This window comes from Sinocyclocheilus rhinocerous, unplaced genomic scaffold (assembly GCF_001515625.1).
Source record: "Sinocyclocheilus rhinocerous isolate Xijiao unplaced genomic scaffold, SAMN03320098_v1.1 scaffold1399, whole genome shotgun sequence".
Classification (NCBI taxonomy): domain Eukaryota; kingdom Metazoa; phylum Chordata; class Actinopteri; order Cypriniformes; family Cyprinidae; genus Sinocyclocheilus; species Sinocyclocheilus rhinocerous.
In genome coordinates this window covers 163,165-178,349 of record NW_015634038.1, presented here as the reverse complement: position 1 = coordinate 178,349, position 15,185 = coordinate 163,165, and the positions used below count along the sequence as shown (strand labels likewise).

The following is a 15,185-nucleotide window of genomic DNA, read 5'->3' as shown; positions in this document are numbered from 1 at the left end:
TATATATAAAATAACACTTTTATCATTGAATTGCTCTGTTTCCATTGCTCAGACAAAGTTGTCTTGGCTTCAAAAGAGTTTTTCTTTTCTGAACCGTTGTTTTGAAATGTTTTGATTTTCTAACAGCTCTTTGTTGTAATGAAAAGAACTCCATTAATTCTTGAAAATATTTAGTTTCACTGAAGACAATCATACAAGTTTAGGAATGACCCGAGAGTGAGAAAACAATGACAAAAATTCATTTTTGGTGAGCTACTTAAAATCTAGAGTCATATATCTGTGATGAAGAAGCACTAGAGCGGATTCACTGGCGTCCGTCTGCTCACCTTCTCACCGCTGCTCTTCAGATCGAAGGCTGAAATGTCTTCCACTGCATCCAGCGCAGATGTCTGCCATTATTAAAAATTCAAGAACAGTCCTCGTCAAACACAGTCCCACAAAAAACACTCTACATGACTTCAACAACATCATTAAACTCTAATGTCATTGACCAGCTCTCTGTTGGTCTAGAAGATCCGAACTAAAGTCCTGCACAGTAATGAAAGTCTTTCTTTATGGCCGCGGATCCCCCCTCGGGTTTGTACTTGTTGTTCAGTGCCATTGAAACAAAGCTACTTTTAAGAGCCATCTGCAGAGAGACATCTGCTGGGCGGGAATGATGCATGGATCATTAGCGCACATCTGGTCTGATGAAGAGAAGGACAGACCGCAGAGAGCCGGACTTTACAGGTGCCTTGATACAAGGGCTTTGGTCAGCTGAGAAATGTAACGGTCAGTTAGAAATATAGCAGAAATCAGACAGATTAAATCCTGTAGTTTTGGGATTTTTTGCAGGTTGAGATTTCAGCAAAAACAGTCGTGATGTGTGATTTCATGATTAAAAACAGAGCTGTTTTGAGTCATATCATGAAACCCATTGTGAAAAAGATTTACACTTTAGGATTAGGTCTGCACGATAATGACAAAAATCATAATTGTCGATTATTCCCTTGAAATTGTAATTGCGGTTATTAATTACGATCATCACAATTTACATTGAATGATGTTATACTAAAACTAAACTAAAAACAATGGAAAAACCCTTAAGATAACATGAAGAAAGAAAAAAACATATCTTAAGCGAGCAGAATAACATAAGTGGACTTTGAACGATTAATTGCCACTTTGAACGATTACGCAATTGTGGCATCCATAATTGTAACCGCGATTAGAAATTCAATTAATTGTGCAGCCCTAGTAGGATACTTATTTTAAAAGAGTACTTATCAAGGAAATAAAATACTTAAGTGCGAATTGAATGCTTTCGGACACTTACTTTTGCATGTTAATTACAATGAAATTGGATATCATTTGAAAGCTTGGTAACACTTTATTTTAAGGTGTCCTTGTTACACGTTACATGTACTTACTATTATAATAACAATTATGCATAATTACATGCTAGTAACCATAAGCCAAACCCTAATCCTAACCCTAACCATATAGTAAGTACATTTAGTTAATTAATATTACTCAGTACTTAAATGTGTAATTACACTGTAACAAGGACACCTTAAAATAAAGTGTAATTAAAAGCTTAAACACTCACAATTCATTTTCCTCCCCCTAGTGGGCGGTGTCAAGTGTCATATGACTAAATATACTACAATATTTTATCAAAACTTTTTCTAATCTTGAAAAATTAAAGTAACCTCAATTTTTGTGATATCAACTTCAAATTTGGAACATAACTTAACTAGACAAATGGCTTTGAGTTTATAGCAATTTTAGATTCCAAAATATTTTGTAAAATATTTATTTTATATAAAATAAAACATTTTAGTACAGTACATTTTCTTTACAGTAAACTTAAACTTGTATAACTTTTTTTACATTTTAATTTTTTGAAATGCTTCAGTAATAATCTGCTAATTGTCTTCTTTAAAAAAAGACCAACCTTAGTTAAGAGGTTGAAGCAGGACAAAAGATTAATAACACTTAATGATTTCAAATGTACTTTAAAGTAAAACTTAATTTAAAAACTATTGGCAAATGCACTTTTTAAAAGCATACTTAAGTGTGTTAAGAAGCAATTGCGAAAGTGTCTCTTTAAGTCACTTAAGTAGCCTTTTAGTAAATTAATATTATATTATCTGCAAGTACAGATTTGAAGTTCACTACAAGTGCATATTCAATAAAATTAAGTGCACTTCTTTTTCACAAGGGACATTTTCATTCTACAGAGCATTTTATTGGACAAAAAGTCATATATTTTCATTGCTAGTATATACTTAAACTAAAACCCACAGAACTTTCAAAATGAAACATAACCATGCAAAAACTTCGAGGAACAAGGATGAGTTTTCTAGAATGTACCACTTGATAACCATTCAACACATCAGACACACACACACACACACACACACACACACACACACATATACGCAGGCGACTCCATCTAACCTGTAGCGGTTTGTATGTAAAGCAGGATTCGGGGTAAGTATGGAGGGGTTGCTCTGAGCGCTTCAGCTGTAGTAGGGCTACGGGAGGTTTCTACAAGCACAACACAGAAGGTTAGCAAGCCAGAATCACCCTGCGCCAGTATATCAGCTTAAACACATTTCATCCCGCAAGACGAGTCATTAAAACATCTAATATGTAAACTAGAAGTGCTATTATTTAAAAAAGAGGCCTGCGGGTAAATCAAACTAAGTGGAGGAAGTGGTTCGGGACATTAACAGCAAAACAGTTGAACTTTGGAGAGCCATAACCGGAGTGTTACTTATTTAATCGCATTTGATTGAGTTCGTAAATGTGCTTAAGTTGGCTTACTGGCAAATCTTAAGGCTAAGCCGAGCTGAATGAGGGATGCTGGGAGCGGAGATAAGAGGGCCGAACAGAAATTACCTGACACTTTGGCACAGGGACGCATTTTAAAACAGTTCCGTATTTCTCTATGACAGGAGGTGAATCAAAACTATACAGAGAGTCAGGCTGAGAGACAGACAGACAGATGAGGTGCAGAGCGAGAGACAGATGCAAAGCGGTCCAGTCCTGTCTTTCTGAGCACTAAACAGTTACAAAAGCAGTTAGTTAGTTAGTGCTGGGAGATATATTAAAGATTCACAATATATTCATGGTTATGGAAGGATATTCCTATTTTATCCTATTTTCAAAAGGAATTACAATTTGTATTTTCAGTTGTGTTTTCCATATGTGGACGCAGAATTTGTGACAATCCAAACGCAATTGCAAATCTTGCATTACCGTTTGCGTTTTCACTTTTGCAAACGCACAGTTTAATGAAACGCTTTTCACCTGTCTCATCAATCATGCATCCATCGGAGTGCAAACAGTGAGAGATGATGAGGCAGGTGAAAACGTTTGGTTAATGGTGAATATGGTAATGTGGTAATTAATATTGCTTTTTAAATATGACAGGCTCATAACTCATAAGACATGGGAAATACAGTTGCAAGTGGACTTTGCTTTTCTATTTGAAATTTGGCAGTCACTGTGTGTTCGCGAAAACGCAAATGGTAATGCAAGATTATGTCACAATTTATGCGTCCACTTATGGAAAACGCAATTGAAAATACAATTTGCAATTCCGTTTGAAATTAGTCCGGAATATCTTTCCATACATGATGATTCTGTTGACAATATCAAATTAAGTAACACTGTGATGATTTTAATATGCTTCATATTTGGTCATTAGGTTTCTCAGAAAGTAAGAGTATAGCATCAAGAGAGAGCTTTAATAGTCTTTCTGATTAAAGCTTCAGTAGCCAAACCTTTGTCACAGTTTGTAAGCTTGATTGATTTCTATTAATCTAAACTCAAGGAATCGATTCAAAACTTATTCAGTAATGTGCTTTTACTGAAGTCAATGCATGACAATTTTTTAATGTATGAAAATAATTTAGCAAAAATATAAGTAGGTAAATATCACTGTTTACCACTACCCTTTTAAAAATTAAGTGCGCTTAATTGTATTGAATGTGCACTTGTAGTGTACTTCAAATTTTAAAAGCATATTAAAAAAAACTGTACTTGCAGAGAATATATTAATGAAATAAAAGGCCACTTAAGTGACTTAAAGACACTTTCATGACTGTTTCTGAACTTACTTAAGTACACTTTTAAAAAGTGAGCTTTGTAATAATTGTTTTAATAATCTTTTGTCGTGTTTTAAAAGAAGTACATTTATTTTAATGTGTTGACTATTGAAATTGCAATTTCATCATTACAAATGTGTAATTACAAATATATTTAAATACATGAGATACAAGTTTCAATATTAAAGTATATTTTATTTTACCATAAATGCTTGTCAGTACATTCAGCAGTACTTTAGCCATATTTCAAAGACAAAAGAAGTAATTGTGAAATTAAATATATATAAAGATGTACTTAAGTCTTACTTAAACACTCTAAAGTTCAGCTAATTGCATTTAATATAAATTTGAATATAATTTATTTCATTTTATTGCAGTATATTCTTCAAACTATATCACTTCCATAATAAGTATGCTAAAGTGCACTTCTTTTTGACAAAAGTATTGTTATATTGGTGCATTTAAATGAAAATAATTAAATACACTTCGTGTTCCTTTAGCAAAAAAAAAAAAAAAAACTGTGTGGAAAAATTATTTCTAACTAGATCTTTAATGTATTTTACGTTTAAGCTGGAAAAGCTCTCTCTCTCTCTCTCTCTCTCTCTCTCCCCCCCCGCCCCCCTGTCACACACACACACACACACACACACACACACATAGAGCTCGACTTTATGAGCAGGTGTGTAGCCCAAAACCTGCCAAAAATATGCCACTCTGCTTACCTAGACAGGCTGGGCTGTATGACAGTATACATGCCAAAGTAAAAATGTATCAACTGAATTTGCTATATTATTTATATTATGATTTAAAAAAAATCAGACAGCAAGCAGAAAATTGTGCAAACTGTGCCATGCCACTTCCAGTGTAGACAGCTTCAATGAATGTAAAAGTTAATTTTAGTGTGTCGCAACAACGCGAGCAACATTGCAACTTCCTGAATTTATAGAATTCAACATTTGGTGCAAAAATAAATATTTTGTAAATAATATTTACTGCTGTACCATGATATAAGAACTGAAATGCAACCTCATAATCACTGATTTGCAATGCTCTACATTGTGCTCCACACAAATTGCGTTTTTCACATGAAGTACACAGATGAATTGATTCACAATTGAGTCGAGTGGAGTTTGACGCTAACATGTTGCTAAACTAACAATGCGATACTCCAACAAGCACTAAAATACACTGTACATGCAAATATTGGGTGAAGAAGTTACTTTTTTATAATTAAAATGACATAGACATTTGACAATTATAAGAAAATTTCAAACAAATGTAAATAAAAGTAAATTTAAAACATTAAACATTTTTTAAAATAATAAATAAAATGTTACATTTTTTGGATTTCATCAAGGACGTTTTTTTTTTTTGTCCACTGAGCTTGTATAAAGCTGGGTCAGATATCTTAAGGTATTTCCAGCATTTCTGCTGTAAGTATGACAGAGCTGCTTGTTTTCAATCTTTTCATTTTATTAACAATAACTGGAAATATGTAAATAGCAAATTAATTAACTACAATTCATTTTGTAACTCCAGATGTTTCAAGAACTGTATGTTCTTCATTAAAAACAATTTTGAGAGAAAATAAAAATATGACCTCTATTTACATCCTGATTTTGTGCTTTTTAGCATTTTAATTTAGATTAGAGTTGGATTATTGTAATGTATTAATAATAATTTATAATTGTAAATCACTTTATGTTATTCTGTTATAATACATAGCTAAGTAAGTGTGTGTGTGTACCTCTAAAATCCTGTCTCCTGTCTTCAGTGTGCCGTTGCGTCCCGCTGGACTGTCCTCCAGGATGTGTTTAATAAAGATGCCCCGCATTTCAATCTTTTCATTTTATTAACAATAACTGGAAATATGTAAATAGCAAATTAATTAACTACAATTCATTTTGTAACTCCAGATGTTTCAAGAACTGTATGTTCTTCATTAAAAACAATTTTGAGAGAAAATAAAAATATGACCTCTATTTACATCCTGATTTTGTGCTTTTTAGCATTTTAATTTAGATTAGAGTTGGATTATTGTAATGTATTAATAATAATTTATAATTGTAAATCACTTTATGTTATTCTGTTATAATACATAGCTAAGTAAGTGTGTGTGTGTACCTCTAAAATCCTGTCTCCTGTCTTCAGTGTGCCGTTGCATCCCGCTGGACTGTCCTCCAGGATGTGTTTAATAAAGATGCCCCGCATCACTTCCCCGTTGCTAAGGCGACTGCCCATGCCCCGCCCACCAACAATGCTGATGCCCAGAGATTTCCCAGCTTCCCTGTGCAACTCCACTCTGAGCAAACACACGCAGAACATTCAATTAACATCCAGTAACGTCAATTTGCAACATTATGATCAATACATTTTCATGACTTTCCCACAGTTGTCTTCACTGATATGTTTCTCATCATCATGATCCCACCTTCTGACCGAACAGCATCAAACTTTGTGTTTGTGTTTTTTTTCTGGCCAAAATATTTCTCAAATATATGCTAAATATAAGTTGTAAACCATGCAAGTTAATGAAGGATATATTTTTTATTGAATATTTTTTAACAAAATATATTTTGTTTAAACCTTCAAATACCAACATATTTAAAAATGTACTTAAGAGCAAGAAAATACATTTACAATCTTAAAACACATTTTAGGCAAATGCAAAATGTATGTGACCCTACTGTCAGGGAGTATCTGTCATGTCACCAGCTCTGGACTCCATATCCCAGAATCCTCCTCGGCTCACACCAGTTCACATTCACAATCACCAAGCTCACCAGATCTCACACACCTGGATTCTGATCACCTGCACCTGCTGCCACCAATCAAGCCACCGTTGACTATTGAAATTGCAATTTCATCATTACAAATGTGTAATTACAAATATATTTAAATACATGAGATACAAGTTTCAATATTAAAGTATATTTTATTTTACCATAAATGCTTGTCAGTACATTCAGCAGTACTTTAGCCATATTTCAAAGACAAAAGAAGTAATTGTGAAATTAAATATATATAAAGATGTACTTAAGTCTTACTTAAACACTCTAAAGTTCAGCTAATTGCATTTAATATAAATTTGAATATAATTTATTTCATTTTATTGCAGTATATTCTTCAAACTATATCACTTCCATAATAAGTATGCTAAAGTGCACTTCTTTTTGACAAAAGTATTGTTATATTGGTGCATTTAAATGAAAATAATTAAATACACTTCGTGTTCCTTTAGCAAAAAAAAAAAAAAAAACTGTGTGGAAAAATTATTTCTAACTAGATCTTTAATGTATTTTACTTCTTGCATGCAACATTTTGAATATACTTTGCAACAGTGGCCCATCCTGATACCTTCCTGTCTCTGTGCCATCCTCTTCAGCCCGATCCACAAAGGAACCTGTCATCACGTGAGCCCGATCCCTTCCATTCCTCAGACTGTTGCTCTAACCCGTTGGCTCTCCATATCTCTCTCCCTCTCCCAGCACCTGTTCAATAAAGCTCACAGTTTACTTTACCTCCCCGTCCCTGGTCTCCTTCTGTACTGTGACAGAAGATAGGAACCACACCGATGGCACAGATGAGTTCTCCCCACGGTGTTCCTTTAGCAAAAAAAAAAAAAAAAACTGTGTGGAAAAATTATTTCTAACTAGATCTTTAATGTATTTTACTTCTTGCATGCAACATTTTGAATATACTTTGCAACAGTGGCTGTTCAATTAAAATGAGATTCCTCTGATTAAAAAAAAATGAAAACACTGCAGAGCAAATATATAAACACTGAGCTATAAAGCAACAAGTATCCTTAAAAGGCTGAAAAATGTTGAGATTGTCAACAGAATGTAAACAGTCAGTTTTAATTTAATTGATTAAAATGTACACGAACATCTAACTTTTAGATAAAAGAGTGTGTTTTATAAAGTTCAATTAAAGCTATATCACCCAGCCATAGTTAGTATGCAGCTGTAATAAATATGTTATAAACACCCACACGTGTTAACCAGCATAAATAAATGGATCAGTTCAGCAGATGTTTGTATTGTGTGTGTGATACTGACTCTGTCTCTGTGAATGATGCTCTGCACCACGAACACCACAGGGTTTGCAGCGTTACGGATGGCCTCCACCGCCTGCTCATGACTGGCGTCACGCAGATCCCCTCGGAAGGGCTCCTGATCCCCAGTTCAGCCCGGGAAGGGCTCCTGATTCCCAATTCAGACCGGGAAGGGCTCCTGATTCCCCGTTTAGCCCGGGAAGGGCTCCTGATCCCCAGTTAAGCCCAGGAGGGGCTCCAGATCCCCAGTTAAGCCCAGTCATCACGTGAGCCCGATCCCTTCCATTCCTCAGACTGTTGCTCTAACCCGTTGGCTCTCCATATCTCTCTCCCTCTCCCAGCACCTGTTCAATAAAGCTCACAGTTTACTTTACCTCTCCGTCCCTGGTCTCCTTCTGTACTGTGACACCTACATAGGACAATTAGGTAACACTTTATTTTAAGGTGTCCTTGTTACACGTTACATGCACTTACTATTATAATAACAATTAATTATGCATAATTACATGCAAGTAACCCTAAGCCAAACCCTAATCCTAACCCTAACAATATAGTAAGTACATGTAGTTAATTAATATTACTCAGTACTTAAATGTATAATTACAGTGCAACAAGGACACCTTAAAATAAAGTGTAACCGACAATTATTATAGGAGAATATTATATATAATATATATATATATATATATACAATATATTGTTTGTCTGTTTCAGTATGCCAAACTGTTTATAGCATACAGCATATTTCATCAAAAATCTGAAGACTGTAAATAGGTCATATGGTTATATGAAATGCCCAATTTTAAACTTACGGTGTTGCTAAAGGGTTCGAGTGAGAGAGCCTAAAATTGGTCATATTGATGTTCATACCTTCCCTAATGAACGCACCAAATTTTGCTCCAATGGTTTTAAGGGTTGCCATATGCTCCCAAAGAAACAATAATAAGAATACCAACATAAACGGGTTTCTAATACATATCCATTCCTAATAGATATGTTCATGTTTTTCAATCACATGCAACTTATTGATCTGTCCTCACCTCCGTGGTAGATTCCAGCTGTTGGAAGCTGCTGTCTGTCGTTCACTCTCCTGTCCCTCTCCATCTTCTCTCTCTGGAAGATCTGAGGCCGTCTGACTAAACACACAAACACAAAGCTCTCATTTTTTTGTCCATTTTACAGCTCTACGAGTCAATGAGAGCTGACAGGATGAAGTGTGAGTGGAGTACGTACTGTTGAGTGTTGTTTTTGCCATCAGAGAGATCATCACTCTGGAGCTGCTGGCTCGCCCTGTATTCCTCTAAATATTCTGCAGGAACATACGTGATTCTGCACACACAGAATCACAAAATTCATAAGCTTATGATGGCATTTGGCTCATCAGACCTGTCATCAACACTGGCGGAATCAAACTCCAAAGGAATCTCCCAACTTAAACTCAATCAACAGCATTTGTGACTTAATGGCCACTTGTTCTTCAGTTTTAAAAATTGCAAAAAGGAGTCAATCAACATTATGCAATAAATGCATAAAACTGAGCATAACTTGCATTGAAGCACATCTTGTTTTTTTCAGCATTATGGGTAATATGTGATATATTCTGCCTATCTCTGTCCAAGGTGAAATCAAGGTGAAATCAAAGCAGCCTGTGTTTTATGGGTTAGTAAATGAATGTCCCACAACAAGACATTTTTCTGTTTCATTTGCATTACATCCAAAAAATTCAAACCAAAAAAGTCTGCCTCAACAGCGAGCCTGATAATTTAGCTTGAATTTTCATGTTTCCGGATCAGGAGTCAAAAAAAAAAAAGTTTGTTTGCTTCATCAGTTGACTGTAAGTGAAGATGACAGATCTAATTGAGAAAAATCAAAACTTGTTTTGAACAATTCATGCATGCAGGCGGAGAGATCAAGACATTAGGAGTCACGGCACATCGATGTGAATCAAATATTCATTATCCACACGTTCAGTGAAAACGCTTCATTAATGAACGACAATCGATGACTGGAAATCAAATCACTGACATGAGAGAGAAAGATGTTAGTCAAAGATGAACAACACAATACACACGATGTTAGGAGGAAACGACGGCCTGGAATGTTAACGATGAACGACAGCCTCTTGAGAACACGAATGCATGTTACCAAGGAAACAACAACCTGCTCAAACGCTGCTTGATGAGGAAATGCAGCACGGTTGAGTTTGACTGGAATGTGAGTGTTAGACATTAGTCGGGTAAGACCCACTATGCAGTACAATTCAAATTTGCCTTAAAATACCACAATTAAAACTGAAGCACTCTCCTATCCCAGCTTAATTTGTTGGTTGACTTTCTCGAAAAGTGTAATCACTCTGCCAACAATCATTATTTTTGCAATTCTGTGGTGTAGACCTCACACACTTCAGCTTCAAAGGAACACTCCACTATTTTTGAAAATAGGCTCATTTTCCAACTCCCCTAGAGTTAAACAGTTGAGTTTTACCATTTTCGAATCCATTCAGCCAATCTCCGGGTCTGGCGTTAGCTTCAGCCGATCTCCGGGTCTGGCGGTAGCACTTTTAGCTGTATCTTAGCATAGATCATTGAATCTGATTAGACTGTTAGCATCTCGCTCAAAAATGACCAAAGAGTTTCTATATTTTTCCTATTTAAAACTTGGCTCTTCTGTAGTTACATTGTGTACTAAGACCGACGGAAAAAAAAAAGTTGCGATTTTCTAGGCCGATATGGCTAGGAACTATACTCTCATTCCGGCGTAATAATCAAGGAACTTTGCTGCCGTACTATGGGTGTAGCAGGTGCAATGATATTACGACTCTGTCTTTACATTTATTTTGAAAGATGAAGCTCGCGATTATGGTAAGGGGCGTTACATTTCCGACGAGTGCTTGCGGTGTTCGGCCAATCACAATGCACTGGGTCAGCTGGCCAATCAGAGCAGACTGCGCTTGTCGGAAGGAGGGACTTTGTAGAAAACGAAGCGTTTGAGAGAGGCGGGGCATAGAGGACCTACAATAATGTACAGTATTTGAAAAATAATGTGTTTTTTGAACATTAAAGCATGTCAACATATTCTGTTACACCAAATACACAGAATAATGATCTTTAAAAAAGCATCATATGACCCCTTTAATGTTTTTATTTTAAACCAGCCTGTGTTTGGCTCCATTTCGTTGTGTCTTCTAGCTGTTTTTCACTTCAAAAACAAGAACAAATGTGTCCTGTGTAAACAGTTCCTTAGGCATCATGTTAATTGTGCAATTCATAGTAAAGTAATATTTCCAAAAGGTTATAATATTGTAATAGAAATACACTACCGTTCAAATATTTGTTCATGTTTTTGAAAATAGGTCTCTTCTGCTCATCAAGGCTGCATTTATTTGATCAAAAATACAATATTATTGTGAAATATTATTACTATATAACTGAATAAACAATTATAAACAACTGTTACATTTCATCATTTTAAAATACATTTAACATTTTTTAAAATATTTAAAATGTAAATACTTTAAAATATAATTTATTCCTGAATTTTCAGCATCCATAACTCCAGGCTTCAGTATATAATTAATGTTCAAAGCAACTGTGCTGCTTAATATTTCAATAATAATGGTTTAACAATTTTAACAGAATAGAAATAAAATAGAATAAAATAAAATATAAAATAATCACAAAAAGGTACTGCATAACAGAAACGAGCCAGTAATGGAGATTTAGATTCAGTGGAAGAAAGAAACTCATACAGGTTTGGAATGACATGAGGGAGAGTAAATGATGCCAGAACTGTTTCCAGTCTTTGAGCTTGTGTGCGATTAGAAGAGAATGGAAGCAGGGCTGCGGGCCGCCCGAACAATCAGATTTTTCAGCTCAAAACAAACGCAAGCAGGGAGCGAGGACAGACAGTGTGATGAAGGCAGTACTCACACAGAGACGGGGCTCAGCTCTTCCCCCGCAGCACCTGTGGATCTGGAAACGTGAAGAGCAGTTTACGGACACAGACGCCGCTGGCAGCGGGAGGCAGAATAAAGTGACTTACTGCAGCTAGAACAAGCTCTCTGCTGCCAGACGGCTTCTCGATCATAGCTGGGCACTGATAAGCCTTGTTTTATGAATGTCTGTTTAAACTTCCATTGTGAATGTAAATCCTGAGTTCTGCCGAGGTTGATGGCTCTATTAAATTGGCAGCACCCTTAAAATACACCCTGACTGTACATCATCTCCATTTGAACAGATTTCTCAACAGACTCAAGCTTGAAGTACCACCAAAAAGTAACCGGTTTGACAAGCTAGATGCACCGTAACATCCAAATACTGTATGTCTGTGTGGAAAGTCTGGGGTCGGTACGATTTTTTAATGTTCTTGAAAGGAGTCTCTATTGCTCACCAAGGCTGTATGCATTTAATCAATAATATATTAAAATTTAAAAATATTTTTAAAATTTAAAATAGCTGTTTTCTGTGTGACTATGTTGTAAAATGTAATTTATTCCTGTGATCAAAGCTGTATTTTCAGCATCATTACTCCAGTCTTCAGTGTCACATGATCTTCAGAAATCATTCTAATATGCTGATTTGCAGCTCAAGAAACATTTCTGATTATTATCAATGTTGAAAACAGTTGTTCTGCCCGATATTGTTGTGGAAACCGTGAAACAATTTATTTTTCAGGATTCACAGATGAATAGAAAGTTCAAAAGAACAACACTTATTTGAAATAGAAATCTTTTTGTAACATTATAAATGTCTTTACTTTCACTTTTGATCAGTTTAATGCATCATTGATGCATACAAGTATTAATTTCTTTAAAAAAATCTTACTGACCTCAGACTTTTGAACAGTGTAGTGGATGCAGCAAACAAACACTTATGTAAATTATAATTTTTTTATGATTCATTAATAAGCACACTATGCAATTAATTCCACCAGAATTGTTAATGAATTGACAGCCCTGTATGTATATTCATTTGGTTACTTCCCTCAGCAAATATTGATAAATGTGATTTATTTAATTATTAATCAGCATATAATGTAATTTATTTGATTTTTTAATTAAATGATTAGAAACTTTACAATAAGCCTCCATTTGTTAACATTAGTTAACTACGTTAGTTAACATGACTAACAAAGAAAAACACTACTAAATAATTTCTTAATCTTAGCTTAAATTAATTTGAACAATTATTAAAACATTATTGAAATCCAAAGCTGTATCAGTTAATATTATTTAATAAACCTGAGCTGAAATAAACACTGAACAGTTGTAGTTTTATTAACTAATGTTAACAAAGATGAATAAATACTGTAACACATGTATTGCTCATTGTTAGTTTAAGCAGTAAACTAATGTTAACTAATGGGGCCTCACTGAATAGTTTTTTGAAAAAGCCAAATGAAACCCTCTGTGTTTAATATAAATAATATAAAACGATAGAACACAAACCTTTCTGAGAGTGTCTATAATTATCCACCTCTCAATAATAGAGTGTCTGATTTGTGCCTGAGAAGTTGAACAGAAGCTCAGCTGAATCTCGTGTGTCTGTGTGTGTGTGTGTGTGTGTGTCTGTGTGTGTGTGTGTGTGTGTGAGTGTGCGCGTTTTTGTGACAAATGAGGACATACATTTGTATAATGACAAGGGTATGACATAGGTATTACAAGGAGAAGGTGACTTTTCAGGACATTACCCCATGTCCCCACTTTTCAAAACGCTGATAAATCACACAGAATTGAGTGTATTGAAAATCTGAAATAGCAGAAAGTTTCCTGTAAGGGGTAGGTTTAGGGGTAGGGTTGGTGTAGGGCAATAGAATATACGGTCTGTACAGTATAAAAACCATTACGCCTATGGGATGTCCCCACTTTTCACAAAAACAAACCTGTGTGTGTGTGTGTGTGAGTGTGTGTGTGTGTGTGTGTGAGTGTGTGTGTGTGTGTGTGTGAGTGTGTGTGTGTGTGTGTGTGAGTGTGTGTGTGTGTGTGTGTGAGTGTGTGTGTGTGTGTGTGTGAGTGTGTGTGTGTGTGTGTGTGAGTGTGTGTGTGTGTGTGTGTGAGTGTGTGTGTGTGTGTGTGTGAGTGTGTGTGTGTGTGTGTGTGAGTGTGTGTGTGTGTGTGTGTGAGTGTGTGTGTGTGTGTGTGTGAGTGTGTGTGTGTGTGTGTGTGAGTGTGTGTGTGTGTGTGTGTGAGTGTGTGTGTGTGTGTGTGTGAGTGTGTGTGTGTGTGTGTGTGAGTGTGTGTGTGTGTGTGTGTGAGTGTGTGTGTGTGTGTGTGTGAGTGTGTGTGTGTGTGTGTGTGTAAATGAGCGTCTCACCCCAGGTCTGGTCCGATCAGAGAGTGTCTGCGCAGCACGGCTCGCGCCTGAGCGTTGGTCAGGTTTCCCGTCGGTTCTCCGTTGATGGCCAGAATCAGGTCCCCGACCCTGAGCCGGCCGTCTCTGCTGATGGAGCCGCCGTGAATGATGCTGCGGATCAGCATCCCAGGCCCGTCCTTCAGCGCACACACTGTCATGCCTGCCACACACGCCATGGGACATGATGGCTGCTGTTTTAATGCCATGCCAGCTTCCTTGGCTATTTCCATGGTGAGGAACAAGTTGAAATTTGCATTTAAAAAGCTATATAAGGTTTTTAATGTTTGCTTTAGATAAAAATTCTAAAATGCATTCAAGGTTGACTCTAAAAAATGTCTTCAAAAGTGTTTGGAGAAATATAATTTCCTAAGTCATCTTAAACCAGCACAGTTTAATAAGATTTCTGTCATGACAACTCTCGGAGGGATTGGCATGGTAATGTACATGACAATGTTAATGTGTTTGGTCTTGGCGGAATAGATCTGCTACGCTGCTGCTGCAGAGCAAGTACCGAGACTTGCTACTGCCAATACATCCACAACATGCTGCTGTGAGCATGCAAGAAATATTGCTGCTGCAAATATAACATACATGAAATAACCCCCAAATAGCATATATGAATCACCTCGTAGCAGATCTATACAGGTGGAGCTGGGGAAGGTGGAGGGTTTCTGAAGCACG

At 36.0% G+C, this 15,185-nt stretch overlaps 1 protein-coding gene across 1 annotated transcript in view; it reads right to left on the bottom strand.

The window, feature by feature from the left end:
• LOC107745302 (multiple PDZ domain protein-like) overlaps positions 1-15,185 on the bottom strand; it is an 81,048-nt gene that overhangs the window by 23,046 nt on the left and 42,817 nt on the right. The window contains exons 17-24 of the mRNA XM_016559162.1: positions 14,466-14,664; positions 12,084-12,125; positions 9,388-9,483; positions 9,195-9,290; positions 6,298-6,399; positions 5,845-5,920; positions 2,887-3,048; positions 327-395 (exon numbers count right to left, since the gene is read on the bottom strand). Coding sequence (XP_016414648.1) covers positions 327-395; positions 2,887-3,048; positions 5,845-5,920; positions 6,298-6,399; positions 9,195-9,290; positions 9,388-9,483; positions 12,084-12,125; positions 14,466-14,664 — 842 coding nt within the window. The remainder of the gene's footprint in view (positions 1-326; positions 396-2,886; positions 3,049-5,844; positions 5,921-6,297; positions 6,400-9,194; positions 9,291-9,387; positions 9,484-12,083; positions 12,126-14,465; positions 14,665-15,185) is intronic.